Source organism: Natator depressus, chromosome 1 (genome assembly GCF_965152275.1).
Source record: "Natator depressus isolate rNatDep1 chromosome 1, rNatDep2.hap1, whole genome shotgun sequence".
NCBI classification, from domain to species: Eukaryota; Metazoa; Chordata; order Testudines; family Cheloniidae; genus Natator; species Natator depressus.
Genome location: NC_134234.1, coordinates 148,808,000 through 148,829,570, shown reverse-complemented (window position 1 = coordinate 148,829,570; position 21,571 = coordinate 148,808,000). Strand labels below are relative to the sequence as shown.

Below are 21,571 nucleotides of genomic sequence, written 5' to 3'. Positions count from 1 at the left end.
TGCTACTTTTGAGTAATTTAATGTATTAAACCATTAAAGTAATACTGTGATGCCGCCATAGTTTAAGTCGAGTTTAGTTTTTTGGTATGATGGTTGAATGCATACACTGAATTCAAGCTAGTCACCCATTAATATTGTGTTGATCAGAAATCCAAAAATGCTTTTTACCAAAAGTAAGAATGTTTTTGTCCTGAAAATTCCTTATACTCCCTCTGATTCATAAACCTCAGTAAAGTATCTTGGAAATATCACTTTATCTCAGTTTTAATTGATTACTTATAGAGCAGAATGCAAACTCCTCCACTCCCCACAAGAAATGTTTGTCATTTTATTGGACTTCCCTTGTTCTTATCGTTGTTCAGCAATTCTGAAGACTTGGTGAAAAAATTCCATAAGTTTCCAGTTCGGAGTAGCAAGTTAAAAAAATTCATTATTGTTTTAGTATATTTTCTTTTTCCTTTCTTACCTTCCTTGAAAAGCTTTAAAGAGTTACAATTTGTTTCTGAGCAGCGTGAGAACACTTTCAGGCACATGTAAGGAGGCTTGTAGATCACAAAATTTGTTCACATCTGTAAGAGAAAGAGTTTCCAGATTCATTTTATCCATTTGAGTCACTATTTTGCAACTTAGAATTAATTGTATGGGGAACCCATCTGTAGTAATATTTGCAAAAGTTAATAATCAGCTATTCTACCTGTTTAATTATACACCCTTATTTTGTTTCAGTCTGAGTCTCTAAAACAGAATTTATTTACTTTTAAAGTCTTTATTATGGTTGCACTTATTCAAACTTACATATTGTTCCTTTATTTGCAGAGAGATGCACTGTATAGGCCTACTAAATACCCCCCAAAGTTAAAATCTGTGGACTACAGTATTGAAGTGAGCATGCCAGAATATTTTGAAATCCCTGAAAAACTCTCTATTCCCATGTCAGCAACAAGCAGAGTTAATTTTAAAGCCTTTTCAGAGGAAGACCATCAGGCTGTGAAAGCAACAGGTAATAAGCAATTTATTATTTGAACTGCAACTGATAACTTTGCATCCTTAAATTGTCTCCCTCTCCCAATTCTTTCCCACTATATCCACAAAAGGTATATCTACACAGCATTTTGGAGAAAGCAGCAAGCCTCTCAACCCAGGTGTTCCACAATGGCCCATCTGATTTTAATAGTTTTTTTGGATTGGTGGGGGTTCATAAGTTCAGAACAAACATTTCAAAGTCATAAAGCAAAGCTTACTTATTTTCTTATAGCGTGGAATATGGACATTTTCAAGTGAGATTAGCCATATTCAGCAGCTTACAAGTATTTCAGAAAGTCTAAACACTAAATACTTTCTCAGAAGACTAATACCTATTTTGAGCAAAACTAACATACAGGTGAACAGGTTTGGTCTCCAGCTTTGAGTTTGTTAGTTCTTAGCTAATGCCTGCAGCCTGGGCAAGAACTAGCATCTGGCCTGCCAGCCTCACACTCTCTACCTTATTGCTTTCTAACTCTTACCTTTTCCACTGAGATTTTAAATATTTTCTCTATTGCGCAGAACCTTTTGAATTTCAGTCTCCCTCTGCTATTAATTTTTTACAACTTTGAAAACGTGTTAATTACTTTTATAAAACATTTTGAGCAGTTGGTATAGAAATCTTATTTTTCAGTTTGCTGTAATTTATGTGTCATGATATCTAGGCACAGGTATAGTCATGTGTAATAGTAACAGGAAACCAGTGCTGATGTAGCTTTTTGATTCAAGTTTCAGTATACTTCTTGTCATCAGCTCGTGCTAGTGAAAGGCAGTTGGGAGCCTTCGAAGGGTTACGTTTGCATTGTCCTGGAACCTTAAAACTCTCTCTGTCCTGTGAGAAGTGAATATTGTCCACAGACCATTGATTGAGAACTGCTGGCCTGACTAGTCATTAAGATATTACATATGTGCAGCATAGCCCTGACAATTAAATTTCCCTTTTGTCTTTCTTTTCTTAAGAAAACAAAAAGCATAAAACAACAACTATCCATTCACATTAATATTTACAATATGGTCCCAATTAGGGTTTGAATTTCATGCTTCATTGAGATGTAGCGAGTTTTGCAAGTATAGTTCACTCACTGATGAAGTGAAAAGGATGGGAAAGGAGCGAGTGGCATTATTGCTGCTGTCATTTTTCTCCAAGGCTGTGTTATCTGGATTGCGACGCATACAAAAAACAACAGCTGAGGATAGCAGGAACAGGGGAAAAAAACCCATGGAAAGTTAATTTTTAATCTCCTGTATGACTGTGTTCTGTGTGTTTCAATGAGAGATTTATACCCTCTCCTACCCAGATTTATCCCAGCAGTAATTCCTGGACCAGACAGGCCAGCCAGAGACAGGCCAGGCTGTGTATTGTGAGGTTACAAAAGAGGAGGGTCCTTGCAAGGCTCTGCTAAAATCTAAGGGCCTGATCTGGTGAACAGATCCTTGAAATCATTGAGACTCTACGCATGAGTAATGAGTGGTGAATGTTGGTCTGTTTACAGAAAAAACCCTTAGGCATGATGAACACCTAGTCACCTGATAAATATGCTGATAAATTATTTCTGATAGCTTATTTCTTCTATTTTTAATTTTTACACCAAACCTAGTGAAGGGCCTTAGCACTCAATAAAGACTGTTTACATGCAAAGTTTGAAGACTTATTTGCTCAGCCATTTTCAAATTATTGATCAGCAAAGAAAGTCTTCAGATGTTATATTAGGAACATAGTAATTGCCGTTCTGGATCAGCCCAGTGGTCCACCAAGTCCAGGGTCGTGTCTCTGAGAGTGTCCATTACCAGATGATTCACAAGAAGGTGCAAGAAACTCAGGGTGATTAATTTAAGAGCAACCTTCCTATAGGGAAAGTTTCTTCCTAACCCTTTGCTTAGAAGTTGGCTTATGTCCTGAAGCAGGGGAGTTCATATCTCATCCAAAGTATATGCATAGTCGTTCCCCCTTGCCAAACCTTTCATTCTTCAGTAGCTTTGAAATGTTGAACTTGGCCTTTAAAATTTCATTCTTTTTAGAGTTCCTTGAGGGTAGTGCTAAAACACAAATACTATCAACAATCTTCATCTGTATCTCAAGCTACAATAATACAAATAATAATAATAACAATAACAATAATAATAATAATAATACAACTTCCATTCTGCCACTGCAGTTATAATCTTGTACTGAATAGACTGGTTTATACTTCTCTTGTATCCTTTGGAATGGGGAACTTTATATTTCCTGTGCCAAGGTGGCCTTTTTGTTATTTCTTTTGGTTTCTGGAACAGTGAGCAAGAGTATGTCCTATCTTCTCTTCTTGAACTTTTATAAAAACAAAGTAGCCTTTTGTCCAGGTCATATGTATTTACCTATAGTGATTTTACAGCTGTTTTTGAACTGGTCAATCTCATTGTTATTGTTTTTCCTTTCATAAGCATTAATCTGAAACCTAGGGTATGTCTTCACTACCCACCGGATTGGCGGGCAGCGATAGATCCAGCGGGGATCGATTTATCGTGTCTAGTCTAGATGCGATAAATCGACCCCCGAGCATTCTCCCGTTCACTCCTGTACTCCAGCACCGCGAGAGGCGTGGGCAGAGTCGACGAGGGAGCGGCAGCAGTCAGCTCACCGTGGTGAAGACACCACGGTAAGTCGATCTAAGTATGTCAACTTCAGCTATGTTATTCACGTAGCTGAAGTTGCGTAACTTAGATTGATCCCCCCCAGTGTAGACCAGGGCCTAAATTCACCCTGTATAAATGTGATGTGAAATAATTATCCAGGCATAATAATTCTTGTGGAAGTTCACATAACTTTGTAATTTATGAAGATAAGTGCAAAGGGTGAACAATTGTCATATAATTGGTATGATCTGTATGTGTCCTGTCTCTCTTGTCAGCTGCTCGTGTTATGTTTTAAATGAGAAGTAATCAACAATTGTTTGTCTATATGAGGAAACTGAATGGAATAGCTACTGAGGAATAAGTTATTACACAACAGCTATTCCAGCATATTTGCCTATGTGGACATTCTATGCCAAAATAAAAGTCACTTCATTCCAGAATAATTATTGTGCTTTGGAAGTTCACTAATTATTCCAAAATAAATGTGATTTTATTCTGGAATAGAGTGTCTACGTGGGTAGCCATTCCAAAATAGCTGTTCCAGTCAATTTCCTCATATAGACAAGCCCTAAGAAATGAGGTAGCAACATGATCCATAATACCTGCAAGAGTACACCATCAAGCTATCAGACAAGGAAAATGGCCTAAATGTCACAACAAATACCTGACTAAAGTGAAAGTAAATAGGTAGTCTATGTTTATTTCTCATACAACTGCTATTTAAATACCTCTGCATTTACTTGGTTGACTTCCATTTTTTTCAGTACTTGGTGAAGGTTATTTTTTCCTGAATTAGCAAAAATGAAAACAGATTCTGATTGATCTTTGGCAGTTCAAAAATAACCATAAATTAAAAGTCACTTGCATTGTAGGCTAGAAACTTGGTACTGTACATATTATGCTTTTGACAGTCATTATTAAGAGGTTGGAATCTATTCAGATATTTAAAATGTTGGTTTCCAGTACTGGCACTAAGCTAAGCCGGGGTGGAGGGACAACTGACTGCATAAAGTTAAGATAGTGTTGAATACTCGAAGTTATTTCTTAGAATTTTACCTTGAATTAGAGATTAATGAAAATGTACTGGGTTTAGTCTTATTTTGTTTAAACTTATGGATACGGTATATATGGCGGAATGTCTTACATGGGACACATGGCCAATTTCTTTACCCAAAAAGTTATGAATTGTCAATATGATTACTGAAAATCTTTGTGATGGGTGCAGAAAATCTTGAAAGATAACAAAATGGAAATCAAATGTCTCAGGGAATCCCTTGCAAGCCTCTTGACAAAATAATATATATATAATATTCACTGCATCTGAAAAGAGCCCGTAGCTTTTATGTGAAGCAGACAACACCTTTTATATAAACCAATTCATCTTGACATCAGTTTGACTCTCCATGTTTTTTACATACTTTTATGTGTAAATATTTTTACATACTTGTCTTCATGTATTTCACATTGTTATTCATTCATTGGTATCATTGTGACTTGAGGTTGAAATGAAAAATCATTGAACCAGAGCTGTGGCAATGACAAGAGTAAACTCCAAGTCCATTCAGCCTCTTGAATTTTCAAAGCACCCACTTGGAATTCATTGCATTGTATTATAGAATATTGCTGTTCCAGCACTGTGGCATGTAGGGAATACAAAACTGGCTTTACTATATTGCATGAAAACCTTTCTTTCTTTTATCTTTTCTGAGAATTTTCTATCTCCTTTGTGTTAAATGTGTTTTTATGTGTAAGTATATATTACTTAATTTAATAAGTAGTATTAACTGCTTACATTTTTGTATCTGTGCTACTGGTATTTATTCTTAAAAAAGAAAAGTTGTTTATTTATTTGATTTTTTGTAATTAAGCTGCTACCTGATTATGTGACAATTGATAATTTATTTGATGACATATTTTGAGGTATCCTAAATTACCTGGTTGTTTTGTCTGGTAGAAGTATCTGTCTGTATAGAAGTGTCTATAGAAAATGGTCAACTTTGCTGAATGACAAATGCAATTACTTACAGAATAGTAAAAATAGTTTGAATAAGTAGTGACTATAAACACATATTACAACTCTTCTGGAGTCATTTTCTAATTTTTTAGTTAAAATACACTAAAGTTAGGGACTATCATGCAATAAAAATATCAAAAAATTTCCATGAAAAAATAGTTAATATTGAGTAACACTGAAATAATCTAGATTTACTTCACTGAGAAAAACACTGAAGAGGAGGTTATACTTTTCTTAGAAAACACAAATGTTAATCTGAAAATTCTAAGTTAAGTTTGGTATTTGCAAAAATACCAAAAATACTCCTGTCATAAATATAAAGGGAAGGGTAGCCACCTTTCTGTATACAGTGCTATAAAATCCCTCCTGGACAGAGGCAAAATCCTTTTACCTGTAAAGGATTAAGAAGCTAATGTAACGTCGCTGGCACCTGACCCAAAATGACCAATGAGGGGACAAGATACTTTCAAATCTGGCCGGGGGGAAAAAAGGGCTTTTGTTTGTCTGTCTGTCTGATACCTTTGCCGGGAACGATCAAGGATGCAAGCCCTCCAACTCCTGTAAAGTTAGTAAGTAATCTAGCTAGAAAATGCATTAGGTTTTCTTTCTTTTGGTATGTAAATTTGCTGTGCCGGAGCGAATGTGTATTCCTGTTTTTGTGTCTTTTCGTAACTTAAGGTTTTGCCTAGAGGGATTCTCTGTGTTTTGAATCTGATTACCCTGTAAAGTATTTACCATCCTGATTTTACAGAGATGATTTTTACTTTTCTTTAAATAAAATTCTTCTTTTAAGAACCTGATTGATTTTTCATTGTTCTTAAGATCCAAGGGTTTGGGTCTGTGATCACCTGTACCAATTGGTGAGGATATTATTATCAAGCCTTCCCCAGGAAAGGGGGTGTAGGGCTTGGGGGGATTTGGAGGGAAGACATCTCCAAATGGTTTCTTTCCCTGTTCTTTGTTTAACAAGCTTGGTGGTGGCAGCGTATCAGGTTTTTAACCCAAGGGAAGAAAGAATTTTGTACCTTGGGTAAGTTTTTAACCTAAGCTGGTAAGAATAAGCTTAGGTGGTGTTTCATGCAGGTCCCCACATCTGTACCCTAGAGTTCAGAGTGGGGAAGGAACCTTGACAACTCCAATGTATAAAAAGTCACCCAAACAACCTTAACTCTACCCCATTTATGGGATCTTGAGAGAAACCAGAAATTGAGAAAACAGTGTCTCTCCATTACACATGATGTTCTTATTAATGACCACAAAAATTCAGGACATTCATGGTCTCCAAGAGAACAGGAACAGACTCCTAGACTTATTTTTCAGCCATCCTCCTGGCTTCCAAATATGGCTTCTTCCTTTCCCCTGCCATCTAGTCCAGTATTCTGTTTTCCAGACTACTGCACATACATCCCAAGTATTTCTTCTCACACAGTCCCTCCCATTGTGATTGTCTGCATCTGACAACCATGCACATTACTGCCCATGAGGCAATGCTCACGTCAACAAGTTTTGATAACGCAGTCATCCAGCTGATGCATGTATGATCAGTCTTGTACATGTATATTAGGCCGAATCTTGTAGACCCTTATGCTCATGAGTAACTTTAATTTAATTCAGTGGAACAACTCCTATGCATAAATGATTGTAGGATAATGACCTTAAATTTGTATGCTCATTGGGGATGTACCATATCTTTGTGTGACTTTATAGTACCTACCACAATAGGACCAAAATTCTGATTGGGGCATCTGGGTGTTTTAGAAATATAAATATTTAATGTTAAATGCATGTAAAATGTGTATATACTTAAATATATTTGTACACACCTAAAAAGATACTTTATATATGATATACTTTATATATTACAAGTGTTAAGTGAATTTATACCAATATTTATGTATTCTCTCAATAACAGTTTTAAGTATCTGTTAAATATTCTTCAAACACCTTACGATATCTTCATAATTTCTGCATGCCCCTCCCCCCCCCAAATCTATGAAAGTCACTTTTGATGAGTACTTTTGGAAAAGTTTGAAGTTTTTATATGAATCTGTTTCAGGGGTATGGTGACCTCCAAAAGCATTAGGCAGATTTCTGAAAAATGACTATTTAAGACCCCTTTTCTCCAAAAATGTGAATTTCTGTAGATTTTCAAGGAAATTCTATCCTGGGATGAGATATAATGTGTGAAACTTCAGGTGGATTTGTTACTTTTTCTGAGGAAGAGAAGCAGGGCAGAAATCAAGTTTATAAACCACCTTCAACCTTAGCTGGGTATGGACATATTCTGTTCATGAAGTGAGTGTGTAAAACTTCTAGACCTAGCTAACTCATTTCTAAAGCTGTGTGCTTGTGGACCGAAAAGCTACAATTATGTATGTATGGTGTACGCCTTAAAAATATTCCAATAACAGACAAACAGATTTTTTAAAAAAAGAAGGACTTGTGGCACCTTAGAGACTAACAAATTTATTTGAGCATAAGCTTTCGTGAGCTACAGCTCACTTCATCGGATGCATTCAGTGGAAAAGTGGCTGATGCACTCTCCCGTGAAAGTTTCCCAGAATCAACTGGTTAAAATCGTCCTTGAGATGTGGAAAATATTGTTAGTCTTTATATACTTGGTAGTATATTTAGAGGTGCATGTGTCTTATTAACTCTGTTTTCTCCTAGAGCTCCAGGAAGAAATCACAGCCAGCGTTTCACCCTATCTGTGATTTGGGGGGCGTGTCATAAATATAAAGGGAAGGCTAACCACCTTTAAATCCCTCCTGTCCAGACGAAAAAACCCTTTCACCTGTAAAGGGTTAAGAAGCTAAAGATAACCTCGCAGGCACCTGACCAAAATGGCCAAGGAGGAGACAAGATACTTTTAAAGCTGCAGGTGGGGGGGAAACAAAGGGTTCTCTCTGTCTTTGTGTTGCTTTTGCCAGGACCAGAGCAGGAATGCAGGTCAGAACTCCTGTAAAGGGTTAATAAGCAATCTAGTTAGATATGCGTTAGATTCTGTTTTGTTTAAATGGCTGATAAAATAAGTTGTGCGGAATGGAATGTATATTCTGTTTTTTGTGTCTTTTTGTAACTTAAGGTTTTGCCTAGAGGGATTCTCTATGTTTTGAATCTGATTATCCTGTAAGGTATTTACCATCCTGATTTTGCAGAGGTAATTCTTTTACTTTTTCTTCAATTAAAATTCTTCTTTTAAGAACCTGATTGCTTTTTCCTTGTTCTTAAGATTCAAGGGTTTGGGTCTGTGTTCACCTATGCAAATTGGTGAGGATTTTTATCAAGCCTTCCCCAGGAAAGGGGGTGTAGGGCTTGGGGGGATTTTGGGGGGAAAGACGTTTCCAAGCGGGCTTTTTCCCGGTTATATTTTGTTAGACACTTGGTGGTGGCAGCAATAAAGTCCAGGGACAAAAGGTAAAATAGTTTGTACCTTGGGGGAGTTTTAACCTAAGCTGGTAAAAATAAGCTTGGGGGTTTTTCATACCGGTCCCCACATCTGTACTTCAGAGTTCCACTGAATGCATCCGATGAAGTGAGCTGTAGCTCACAAAAGCTTATCCTCAAATAAATTTGTTAGTCTCTAAGGTGCCACAAGTACTCCTTTTCTTTTTGCGGATACAGACTAACACGGCTGCTACTCTGAAACCTGTTAGTTTATTTTTAGTTAGTGCTTATGAATGCTTTTGCTCTTTTGTGGTGTTAAAGATTTTATTTTTTAATATGCTCCATTTTTCAAAGCTTGTTCATGAATAACTTCATGAATCTTTCTTATAATTATTTTTTCTTTGTGTTTGATATTAAAATCAATAGTAGTTCAGTACTGTGGAATGAGAACAAGGTCAGGTTTTAACTGCAGGTTAAATTGTGTTCTTTATTTCTTTTTAGGTTTTTGCTATTTTTGTTAATTTGTAGTGTCAGTTTTTTAGTTGGAAGATTGTTTCAATAGTTCTGGATTTTAGAAAAAATGTGAAGACAGTAGTTTGCTTTTTAAAAATCTGTCTTCCTAGACACACTTTGAATCTATCATAAATACATAAATACATAATAAACTAGCTAGGGCTTGATCCTGCTGTTTTGCACAAAGAACTCCAAGTCAACAGAAGTTCTGAGTACAGATAGATAGCAGAAGAATACCCAGAAGTCACCTACTCCAGGACAGACCCAACAAAGAAAGTAACAAAACGCCACTAGCCGGCACCTTCAGCCCCCAACTAAAAGCTCTCTAACGCATCATCAAGGATCTACAACCTATTCTGAAAGATGATTCCTCATTCTCACAGATCTTTGGAGACATAGCTGTCTCTGTGGTCATATTGAAATAGGCCGTCTGGGGCTCCCCACACAGAAATGGAGCCAGGATACCTGCCCACTGGTCTTGGGGCCAGGCCTCCCGCAGTGCCGTCCTCTCGAAGGCGAGGAAATATGCCTCTATATCGTCATCCATAGTCATCTTCTGTAAATAGTTGCTTGCCCACAGCGGCTGGATCCCCTGGGGCCCGTGCATCAGCGTGGTCAGGGCTTTTAACTGGTTCACTACTTCATTCAGGGTGGCTCGATCTTGGGCCGCCTGGTTCATCAGTAATTGGTTCGTCTCCTGTTGGATGCGTACTGACTCTTGCTGGGCAGCCATCTGCACCCTGGTAGCCTCTTGTTGGGCTGCAGTGGCCTGTACCAATGCCTTCACTACATCCTCTTTTTTTTTCTTTTTCTTTTTTTTTTTTTTTGGTGATTTACCCTGCCCTGAGATGGCTTGCCACAGAGCCTTACTCACTCACCACATCCCACTTCTCACACCACGTGTGGCAAAATACCTTGTTCGCCACAGTAGGCTCAGTCATTTTTAGCCTTGGAGACTCAGGTTTGGGGCAAGGCGAATCCTTATAGGTGGCACAGGGTCCTGTTACTCCTCTCCTCAGTCAGTCCCTTGTGCTTGTTTTCCTTCCCTTCTGGGGAGCGAATGCAGCCTCCCTACTGGGAAGGTCTGGTGTCTTGCTGCAAACAGCCTACTGGCAACTTCCCTGCTCCTCTCACTCCCTCACTCTTCCCCTCCTACCACACATTGGGAGGGTTTAAAAAGGTCCCAAGTAGTTGGAGTCAGCTGAACCGAATTGGTTCCCTAGCAACCCGTTTTCCAGCTGAACCTCATTGCCTGGTGGTTCTCTCTCCTCAGTGGATAGGGAGGGGCCTTTTAATCCCCTGGGACTAATTACTACCCCCCTTTTGTAGCTGTTTGTCCTGGGTTTACCACAATATATATCTTCCTACTGTATTTTCCACTGTATGCATCCGATGAAGTGGGTTTTAGCCCATGAAAGCTTATGCCCAAGTAAATTTGTTAGTCTCTAAGGTGCCACAAGTACTCCTCGTTTTTTTGTTTTTTTTTGCTGATACAGACTGACATGGCTACCACTCTGAAACATAGCAGGATTGGGCATTCATGAGCTGTTATCAGTATGAAGTAGTCAGTCAGTTTTATAAATGGCTAAAGCCCACAAATGGGCTCATTGGTCTTGAGTGGGCCTACAAAACATTTATTTTTGTCATCCCTACTGCAAACTGAATTGATACAGTCTTTCCAACCACTATGCCCAGAGCTAGCCTGAGGACTTAGGACAAGATTAGTACACATCCCAAATGTAACAGGAGGGAGAGGGGAGAAATCTTTAGCCCATCCCCTCTTTGCTGCAAACTCCTTATGGAGCAGTTCAGAAGATCTGTTTGTTCCTTTTAATGCTAGCAATCAGTTCACATGTGTTCCTGTTTTCTAGACTGTCTTCACAAAAAAAATGGCTAGACACATACTTTCTTTATTCAAATGAAAGCTGGAAAATCTCCTTTACATTTCAAAGCCTCCACAAACTAGGGAGAACTGTGGCCTTCCTGGGACTTAAAGGCCTACTCTGGAATAAGTCAGGGATATATATTTCTCGGAAATATTCTGTAATTAGGATATAAGGTGTAGGTATCTGTGTGTATGTGTATTTATATATAGTTATTATAATGAAGCCCTTGAGAGACCATATATATATATACACACACACACACACCTTATATTCCTAATTACAGAATATTTCCAGGAAAGTACAGCATGCTATGGAGCAATTAAAAGAAAAGCTCTATATTATACAAAATAATGTTATGATAATACATATTTGTAAGGCACCAATTTCCATAATATCTAGGTGCCAAATTATTGCCCTCTTTGCTTTTGCCTTGTAAATATGCAAAATATAATGCTACAAAATCAGCATTATTTTGCACCCATATTCTGATTTATTATTAATTATTTGTATTACAGTAGCTCCTAGAGGCCACAACTGACCTGTTCAAAGAGCAGGAGTAATCTGAGCAGAGGAAGATGTGTAAGGGCTATGTGCAAATCAGGGAAGTATCCACTAAAAAACCCTTACCGTGACACCTGAGCTCCATCTGGGAATGCTCCTTACACAGCCAGCAGTTCAGAGATCCTGCAGAGTAAGAATGGTGTGGGTTTTATGGAAGCTAAAGTCAGTTTGCAACAGTTGTGCTCTGGAATTCCCATGCTGGCCACTGTTACTCTTTGTTGTACGTACTGCATGTGTCAACAGGAGCCAGAGCTTGAGTTGAAATGTTCATTTTTTCATCTTAATGGCCAGTTGTGGCCGTATCCTGTAAATGTTCATAAAGTCGCAGGAAGCCTCCTCCATTGTTCTGGGGCTGGCCACAGTTGCAGATCTTGCATGCTATGTCTTGGTCCCTCCCTCCGACACTGCCACTATTTGATGATCCGAAAGTAGCTTGGAGTCTCCAGGGACCCTTGAGTTGCAGATCTCAGTCACAAATGTCAGATATACACCCTCAGTCAGAGGGCGTCAGACAACCTCAGCTTTTTCCCCAGTCAGTCTTCCTAATAGTAAAATGTAGGCAACTTGTTCTTGTCCAGGACTCAATTTCTGGGAAATACACTCAGCTGTAGTCTGAATTAATTAGACGGCATAAACCCACTGAGAGGTACATACTGTGATAAGTGTCAGGCTACATCTACACTCCAAGCTAAGGGTGATTCCCCAGCTTGTGTTCACATACTTGCAGCAGTCTGATGAGAGCAAGCATGAGTGTATATAGCCGCAATAATGCGGGCAGCAGCAGCATGGCTTAGCCGTGCCGCATACAAATCTACCTGAAACCAGTGAGTATGTACTCGCTGCTCCCCATGCTACCATTGCTATCCTATTATGTATACTTTTGGGAGCTCTCATTGAGCTATTGTGAGTATGTGTACTTCAGCACGGGAATCACACCCCTGGCTTGTAGTGTAGATATAGCCTTAGAAATACTTAAAAATAGTGGATACAGTGGGCCAGATTCAGCTCTCAGTCCACAGTGATGTAAATCCAGACTGAGTCCAGAGAGTGTCACATTCCAGCAACATGGCCACTGCCCATTATATTTTTGTGAGAAGCCAATCCAATACACTCAGCTCCTTGTGTGAAGGAATCCATTGTCACATTCAAAAAGCAAAAGAAACACAAAATACTGTCTCAATTTTTAAAGCACAAAGCAGTATGTTTTTCCAGAAAACCTGTTCAGAACCATGCTGCCCTATCACTTAGGAAGTAACCTGGGAGCCCAGGAGAGATAGCAGTTCAGTGCTATAGCAGCAATTAATTTCTCCTACTGAGAGTGAAGAATGTCTCCCTGTTTGGAAGTATGTGACCTTTGCATGAAGTAGGGGGCAGGATGTCAGAAAGGTGGGGATGGAGATGGTGAGTCAAGGCTGCAAAGTACAACGCTAAGGCTTCTATGTTTTCTGCTTCTTGGTCTGGAGTCCTGCCCACTACAGCATTAGCTACTGACCATGAAATGTAGGGTTTTTTTTTAAAGGAGAAAGACTAATGAACTGTACAAAGCAATTGAAACACATGGCAATTTTTTTTATGTACAGGCTTTCATTAGTGGTGTTCAAGTTATCAGCAGGAGGTAAACCTGGCTTCCTCCTGTGCCGTTCATAGCAGGACCCAGATGCAGCGGAATCAGTGTGTTTCTGCTGCATTGTGGAGGAAGTGCAGGATTTGGGTTCATGCCTCCTACGTGCTGAAGGGCCAGTGTGCTTATCTTAGTGGAGAACATAATAATTTCCAGTATTTGATCAGGCCAGTGGTTCATCTAGTGCAGCATCCTATCTCTGAGAGGCCAGAACCAGCCTTAAATAGATCTTTGTGGGATAAACTGCGCCCAGAGAAAGGTTCCTCTTAACTTCCAGTCATTAGACATTGATTCGTGCCCTGATAATTAATAATCCTTCAAAAATGATTATTTTTTAATGTTTACTATTATAAATTTGGACATTCTTATCTGTATAAATGCTCATTCATTTTTTCAATCCTGCTAAACTCTTCATCTCAATTATGTCTTGTGGCTATGAGTTACACAGTCTAATTGTGCATTGTGTGAAAAGTATATTATGGCACGTCACCAGGTGGCACTGTAACATATAATTCCCCAAGTTCATGATGCTTGGTTTTGGGAAGACATTCTTTGTAGGTAGTTTTTGATATGGAAGGTTCACAGGAGAGGGAGCTATGCAAGCAGAGGAGAATTTGCTTTCTGCTTTTGGTCTCTGATTAGAGAGAAGTAGTCAAGAGGCAGTTGCTTCCTGGGATCTGAGCATTGGTTTTGGGCTGAGACTGCTGGAAGAAGGGGTTGTCCTGCATGTGCTATTTGACTGTCATGATTCAGAAGTGGTGTATGCATGTACAATTAAATAAAAGTAAGTTACACTTAGAGCAGGGGTGGGCAAACTTTTTGGCCTGAGGGCCACATCTTGGAATAGAAATTGTATGGCGGGCCATGAATGCTCACAAAATTGGGATTGGGGTGCGGGAGGGGGTGAGGGCTCTGGTTGGGAGTGCGGGCTTGGGGTGGGGCTGGGGATGAGGAGTTTGGGGTGTAGGAGGGTGCTCTGCGCTGGGACTGAGGGATTTGGAGGGTAGAAGGGGGATCATGGCTGGGGCAGAGGATTGGGGTGCGGGAAGGGGTACAGATTCAGGATGGGGGTGCGGGCTCTGGGGTGGAGCTGGGAGGTTTGGGGTGCAGGAGGGTGCTTCAGGCTGGGATCAAGGGGTTTGGAGAGCGGGATGGGGATCAGGGCTGGGGCGTGGAGAGAGGCTCAGGGGTGCAGACTCCGAGCGGCGCTTACCTCAAGCGGCTCCCAGAAGCAGTGGCATGTCTCTTCTCTGGCTCCTACGCGGAGGCGTGGTCAGGCAGCTCTGCACGCTGCCCTATCCACAGGCACTGCCCCTGCAGCTCCCATTGGAGCACCGGAGGGGGCCAGTGGAGTGCGTAGGAGCCAGAGTGGGGCCATGCCACAGCTTCCAGGAGCCGTGTGGTTCGGCCCCCAATGCAGTGCCCTGGCTGGAACGCCAGAGCGGGGCAAGCCCCAGACCCCACTCCCCAGCAGGAGCTCGCGGGCCGTAGTTTGCCCACCCTTGACTTAGAGTATATCCATTGGAAACCCACCTGCAAGCAGCCAGACATCTGCTACCGTGTGGCAGAGGAATGACACTGGTGTCATAACAAAGGAACAAGTATTCCTTTTAGTCAGTTTTGAGCTTGCCACCTTTCAATTTCATTGAATGTTCCCATGCACTTGTATCAAGACAGGGTGAATAGAATTTACCAATGGGCCTTGTCTCTGCCATTCGTTATTTTCCATACTTATGTCATATCTCCATTTATTAATGTCCTCTCTAGGGTAAATAATCCCAATCCTTTCAATCTCACTTTGAGAAGTTTTCCATCCCGCTAATCATTCTCATCACTGCCTCTGACAACCTTCTAGTTCTGTAATACTAATTTTGAGACAGGGTGACCAGAACTGCACACAGTAGTCCATATGAAGCTGTACCCTAGAGTCACATAATAGCATTATAATATTTTCTACATTTTCCATCCCATTCCATATGCATTTTAATATTTAGTTATTTGTTTTGATCGCTACCTCACATTGAACCGAGATCTACACTGGGCTGCGCCTATTGTTTTTGTTGTTTTATTTTTCCTAAATTGATGCAGTTAATTTAAAACCCAGTAAGGTTTATGGATAGTTCAAATAATGCCTTCCAATGTGCACTACTTGGCAATTATCAACATATAATTTCATTAGCCATTGTGTTGTCCACCCACCCAGATTAGTTAGGCTGAGAGTGAGGGAGGGTCTGGAGGAGAGGCCTTTGTGAAGCAGACACTTGAGGTGGTAGCTGAAACTTTGGACCAAAAAAAAAAAAATCATGACAGTGACCCAAAGCTTCCATCTGGCCTTCTGCTTGCAGCAGTCTTCCTATGTATGGAGAGGATTTCAGGTAAATTCACAATGTGTGTGAAGAAGGTAGAGAGCTTAGAAAATATGAATTCCACCGTTGAAACTATTTTGCCAAATAGATACAATGTCATTACTAGGTCGTGGGCAGTCAAACCTAGTAGTCAGAGTGGGAGTCAGGTGTCAGGCCTCGTCAGGTACCAGAGAGTCAGAGTCCGAGACAGGCCAGAGGGCAAACCAGGGGCCAGGTGTCAGGAGACAAACAGGGTCAGAAGCCAGAGTCTGGGATCTCTCATGCACACAGCATCTGAAGCAAGACAGGCAAGCAGTCTGTATTGTTGCTCAGCCCACTTCCTGTCACGGCTTCCTGGTTACATACCAGTGCTAGTCAATCAGTGGGCTGTGAGGAGCTGCTCCTGCTGGGCAGTACTTCCTGCTGGTCCCAGCCTCACAGGGTCCCCCCGCGGGAGCCCAGCCTAAGCTTCCTATGATAATATGGAGGCGTCGGTGGCCAAGAACTCCGATGGTCCCAGTTCTAGCCCTGCAGGTTCTTACATACAAGTCTGGTCCAGATAGAGCAGGGGTGTCGAGCATTTCAGCTGGAGCAATAGCGTCAATGTAATTTACCTGCCAGAAGCCTACTTTGGAAATTGGCTGTCATATGTCCTTATACATCCATTTGAAGAATAGCCAGAGAATGATGGACCCTCCTGACTCTGAGACTACTGCCAGGAAAGAGCTAAAAAGAAAAATAGTTGTACAAATGCACAGTTCCAAAGGCAAAGAGTCTGGAGACAGTTCAGTGGCAGGAGAGATTGGAAGTTGAAAGAGGTCTGGGAATTGCACTAACATGGATCATTTGGTCCAGCTTCAAGTGGAAAGAAAAGAAAATGTGAAGACGAAGCATCTGAAATAAATAAATATGAAATATGTATTGTTGTGATTAGCCACACGGAAGGTATTTCAGGGTACATCAGATCAGATCCCACTTTCAGGAAGCTGGGAGAAGTTACTGCATTCATCTGTCACCTAGGAGAAGAGAAACCAGCATGGTGAGCAGCCAGATGGCTCACGCAACCAGGAGGTATAAAGGTTGAAAGATTTCCTGACAGAAGCTTCTATTTAAGCATAAGATCTCTCTGTGTTTACATACTATTTGTTGTCAAGTTAAAAATAAGTGTTTGTGTTTGCAGTAATGAGAAACGTCTGGAGGTGAATTAGAAAAGTTACAAATGACTGTTCAGGGAGATTAATGTAGGTGATATGCAAAGAAATAGTCTAGGAGAGATGACTTCAGAAATCCATCTCCACAACTCTAACAAAGACACAATATTACCAGCATTTTATCCACATAACAAAATGTCATTATCTGGCCAGTGATCCTGAGTGCAGGTCACTGTTGCTTAGCAACATCTCAGACATGACTTCTATAGTTTAACCACCTGTGGATACACACACATCAAAGTTTTAAAATGTTAATTATGCGAAATTACTAACCTGTGTTAAACTGCTTTGGAGAAACTATAGCAAGTCAAGAAATATGTTATTTTTCTGTTTTTTATTTGTTGCTGAGAAAAGGGAGGGACAAGAACCTGCCTTGGGGAGATGTATGGGGCAAGGAGTTCCCAAAGGGATCAGTTAGTACCCCAAAAACCCCAAAATGTATTTGTAGAGAAGACCATCTTTTGGACATCTGGAAAAGTGGGTTTAAGTATGTACTTGAAGAAAGAGAAATAGAGGAAGTAGTTCTCTGACAACACAAGTCCCATTCCCAGCTTCTGGCAAAGAGAGGCTAGAGGCACCAGCCCTAGGAAAAAGAAATACAAGTTATTTACCGGTTCAAGCAAACAAGCATATACACACAAATGAGTTACCACCGACGATTCCTAAAGACAGAGATGTAGTAATCTGTCAATCTAAAATGTCTTTCAGGGCGGATCCCGGGATAGCCCCTCAGGATCTCTGCCTTAGTTTAGTGTCTCTGGCCCTGTGAGAATTCAAACAGCAAAGAGATGAAAAATTTTCTTGTGACCTGTTTTATCTTCTACATTTGGCTTTCCAGTCTGAGAAGGGCTCCTTTACACATAGCATTTCCAAGATGTGATAAGGCCATTCACTAATCCTTTGTATTGTGAGTTCCCCAATGGCCTGTTTAATCTTGATAGACCTCTTTAATGTCAGGTTGAGGTGGGAGGGGGGGAGTGGGAAGATGATTCTCCTGCCAGTGATTCCCATGCCTTGTTCACAAGTTCAGAGCAAACATTTTTAAAGTTACAAAGCAAAACTTACATATTCCTTATAGCACGGAATACAGGCATTATAAGTGAGATTAATGAATGCTGCAATTTAACAAGTATTTCACAGAGTCTAAACACTAAACACATTCTTATAAGACTAATACCTGTTTTGAATAAATCTAACATATTGGTGAACTGGCTTGGTTTCCAGCTATGAGTTTGTCAGTTCTAGCTAATGCCTTCGACCTTGGCCAGAGCTGTCAGTTGGCGTACCACTGTCACAGTTAGTAGAATAATTGTCATAAATAGAGCTCTTGCCTGATATGAAATCATCTTTTTGTCCCAGCGGAGACAGCAAAAGGTTATTTTAGCAACTGTTGTGATATTTGTCTATATCCTTCTCCCTCACCTATTGTGTGTTGCCTGTCTTTAAGGACGATAGGGAGGGAAGGAAAGGGGAGGGGGAGAAGTAAACATGGAAATAACAAAATGTGTTCATATTTCCATTGTAATCACAATGCTTGTGTGTTTATATCATTTCCCTACTCTTCACTGGTTTTTGCCCTTTTGTATTTTAAGGTCTTCTGGAAGGGACAGTCTCTTACTGTGTTTGTACAGCACCTAGCCTAATAAGATCCTGATCCTGACTTGGGAGGTACCCTAATGCTGCCCCTAATAATAAATAAGATAACAGATAGAGGAGGACATTGTCTTTGGGCTTCTTTGTAATCTAAACTGGCCATGTGGTCACTGAATGTTTGTATTATGGTAGCTTCCAGAGGCCCCCAAATGTATTCACATTAAAATTTGTCAAAAGCACTAAGTTTACACCCCCCATTGTTTCAAAAAATATGGTGGTATCTTTAATACCCCAAAAGTACACGGGATCACAGTTTTACATTGAATCCAAAAAGCAGGACTCAGTTTTACAAGTGATCCAAAAAGTAATATCTTCAACATCAACAAAATGCCCTCGACATCGTACTGGGATGCTGGTTCTGTGTTAACTTAAAGAAACGTGTTACTGTAATGGGGTGGCACTTACCTCTTGTGAGTACCCCCTTGGGTCAAGTGTGTGCATGCCTGCAATTTTTCCTTGATTTCTTGGCTCCTGTTGCCCCCCATCAGCTGCTGCACTTGTCTGGCAAGTCTTTAGTGACTCATCTCTCCGGCTGAGTCACATTCTGTCCATGTGTGGAAACTAAACAAAATAAACCACTTCTGAGGTATGCTGTTCAACTAGGCCTATCTCAAAGCCCTCAGTAATGTCCTGTAGCTCTCCCCGGGCTCAGTCCCTTCTCAGTCCAACAGTGTCTACCACAGCATTCCTCCACTGGCAACATCTCTCTAGCCCTCCCTGGGCTCCAGTCCTCAGTCTGACCAACAGGGTGTATCTCAATACCCTAGTTGGCTAGCTTACGTGCAGAGGTTCTTGCTGTGGTGTGGAGCAGCATCCCCAGGGGTTCCTCCCTGGAGGCTCTTCGCCTGTCCTTTAGACCTCTGAGCCTGGCTGTCCAGCTGGGTCAGTCTCAGGGGTAACAGTTCTGTGTACAGTCTCTCCCCATGGCCTGTCTACACTCCCTTCTCTCAGGGCACACTCACTTCCCCAATGGCTGTTGGGGAGGGGACCCGGGCCCACCGCTACTCTGGGTCCTAACCCAGGGACACCCTCTAAGTAGCAGCCACGTGCCATGTCCCTTAACTAGCTGCATTTCCCTGGGCCACTTCCCTGTAGCCTGTCTTAATTGAGTCCTGGCAGCCAGCCAGAAGCTATTCCCTCACTTCCCTGGTCCCTGCCAGCAACTACCTGCCTTAGCTCTTGTAGCCAGCCAGGAGCACCTCTTGCTCCTCTGGTCCCTGCAAGCAGACTGAACTCACGTTGGACCTGCAGCTCCTGTTATATGAGCCTGCTGGGCTCTGTTTGGCTGCTCCCTGCAGCCGGTTCTAGGCAGCTTGGAGGAGCTATCTACTGCTCTTTTTCTGGGATGGGTGTGGCTGGACCCTGAGGCCTCCAGTAGTGGGTCTCTGGGTCTTGTCCACCCTGTCATAGTTACCTACTGAATTGCCAAGCCTAAAATATCAGTCTTGTCAGAATATTTTCATGTACTGTAATAGACTAAAATTTTAGTTAGAAATACAAGACATTTTTATTGTTTCATTGCCATAGTTTGCAATAAAGTGCAGAACAACCACCAAACGAGAATTGCATTTTAAATCATTATTTGGCAGTATTAAAAAGGATGCTACATCATGCCATACATTTATCACTGAGGGTAGAAAATACTTCATAATTTTTAAAAATTCTTTTACCCTCACCACATCAATCAGTTATGCTAAGGAGAAACTATTTTTATCTACAGCATTCTGTTACACAGGTTTTACATATTTTAATAACACTTTCAAGTAATTATATTTTGACTGAATAAATATGTATATGTTTTAAAATATGCATTCATATTTTTTCAAGAACTGGGCTCAGCCTTATCTTTTTCTCGGTATGCCTTCTAAATGTTGTCTCAGATTGTTGCTTGCTGTTGGGTTTAATCAGAGCAATCTTTTATTTCAAAGTAATTTCCTGGGGCTTTAAATCTATTTTTCAGTACACTGTTATCAGTGATCCTGTTGGTTTCCTGGTAATGTTCCATGGTCTATGGGCTGTATATGTGCTCTAGCATTCTGTTGTTTTACATTAAAAAAAGAAAGATACTTCCTTGTGTAAGATTAACCAGCAACCTCCCCATGTTTATCACCTTTTACTTACTCTTAAGAGCTCCACTTACTATATACATTCTTAAATTGCAAATTAATTCTCATGTCTCCTTATCATATTAGGAACCCATCACAAGTGAGCTTTATGATTACTTAATTTCCATTACTATACTCGTAATTGAGCTACATTTTACTGCCTTACTTATCCAGAATATTGGACAACAGAGGTAATTAAGAAGTACTTGGTTAGGGCTCTTTCACATTTCTCCTGTCAAATAAAGCTTTATTGAAAGCGTGAGTCTACTTTGAAAAGTGACTGTATGGAAGTATTTTAGGTCTCTGTCTTTAGGTCTTAATTTGTATGTCAGATGTGTTCAGTTAATAAGTAAAAAGATATTAACTGCCAGCCTTGCAAACTCAACAGAATGTTAAATTCAAGGTTGGTTCTTTCCTTCTTGTGTATTAACATCAATAAGAATGGCATCAGTGTCATTTACTCCTCATGACACAAGAACTAGGGGTCACCCAATGAAATTAAAAGGCAGCAGGTTTAAAACAAACAAAAGGAAGTATTTCTTCACACAACGCATAGTCAACCTGTGGAACTCTTTGCCAGAGGATGTTGTGAAAACCAAGAGTATAACAGGGTTCAGAAAAGAACTAGATAAGTTCAAG

At 40.5% G+C, this 21,571-nt stretch overlaps 1 protein-coding gene across 1 annotated transcript in view; it reads left to right on the top strand.

Moving 5' to 3' along the window:
- The window catches only part of CFAP47 (cilia and flagella associated protein 47), a 635,949-nt gene that overhangs the window by 292,369 nt on the left and 322,009 nt on the right, over window positions 1-21,571 (top strand). The window contains exon 45 of the mRNA XM_074968655.1: window positions 817-1,000. Within this exon, the coding sequence (XP_074824756.1) occupies window positions 817-1,000 (184 nt within the window). The remainder of the gene's footprint in view (window positions 1-816; window positions 1,001-21,571) is intronic.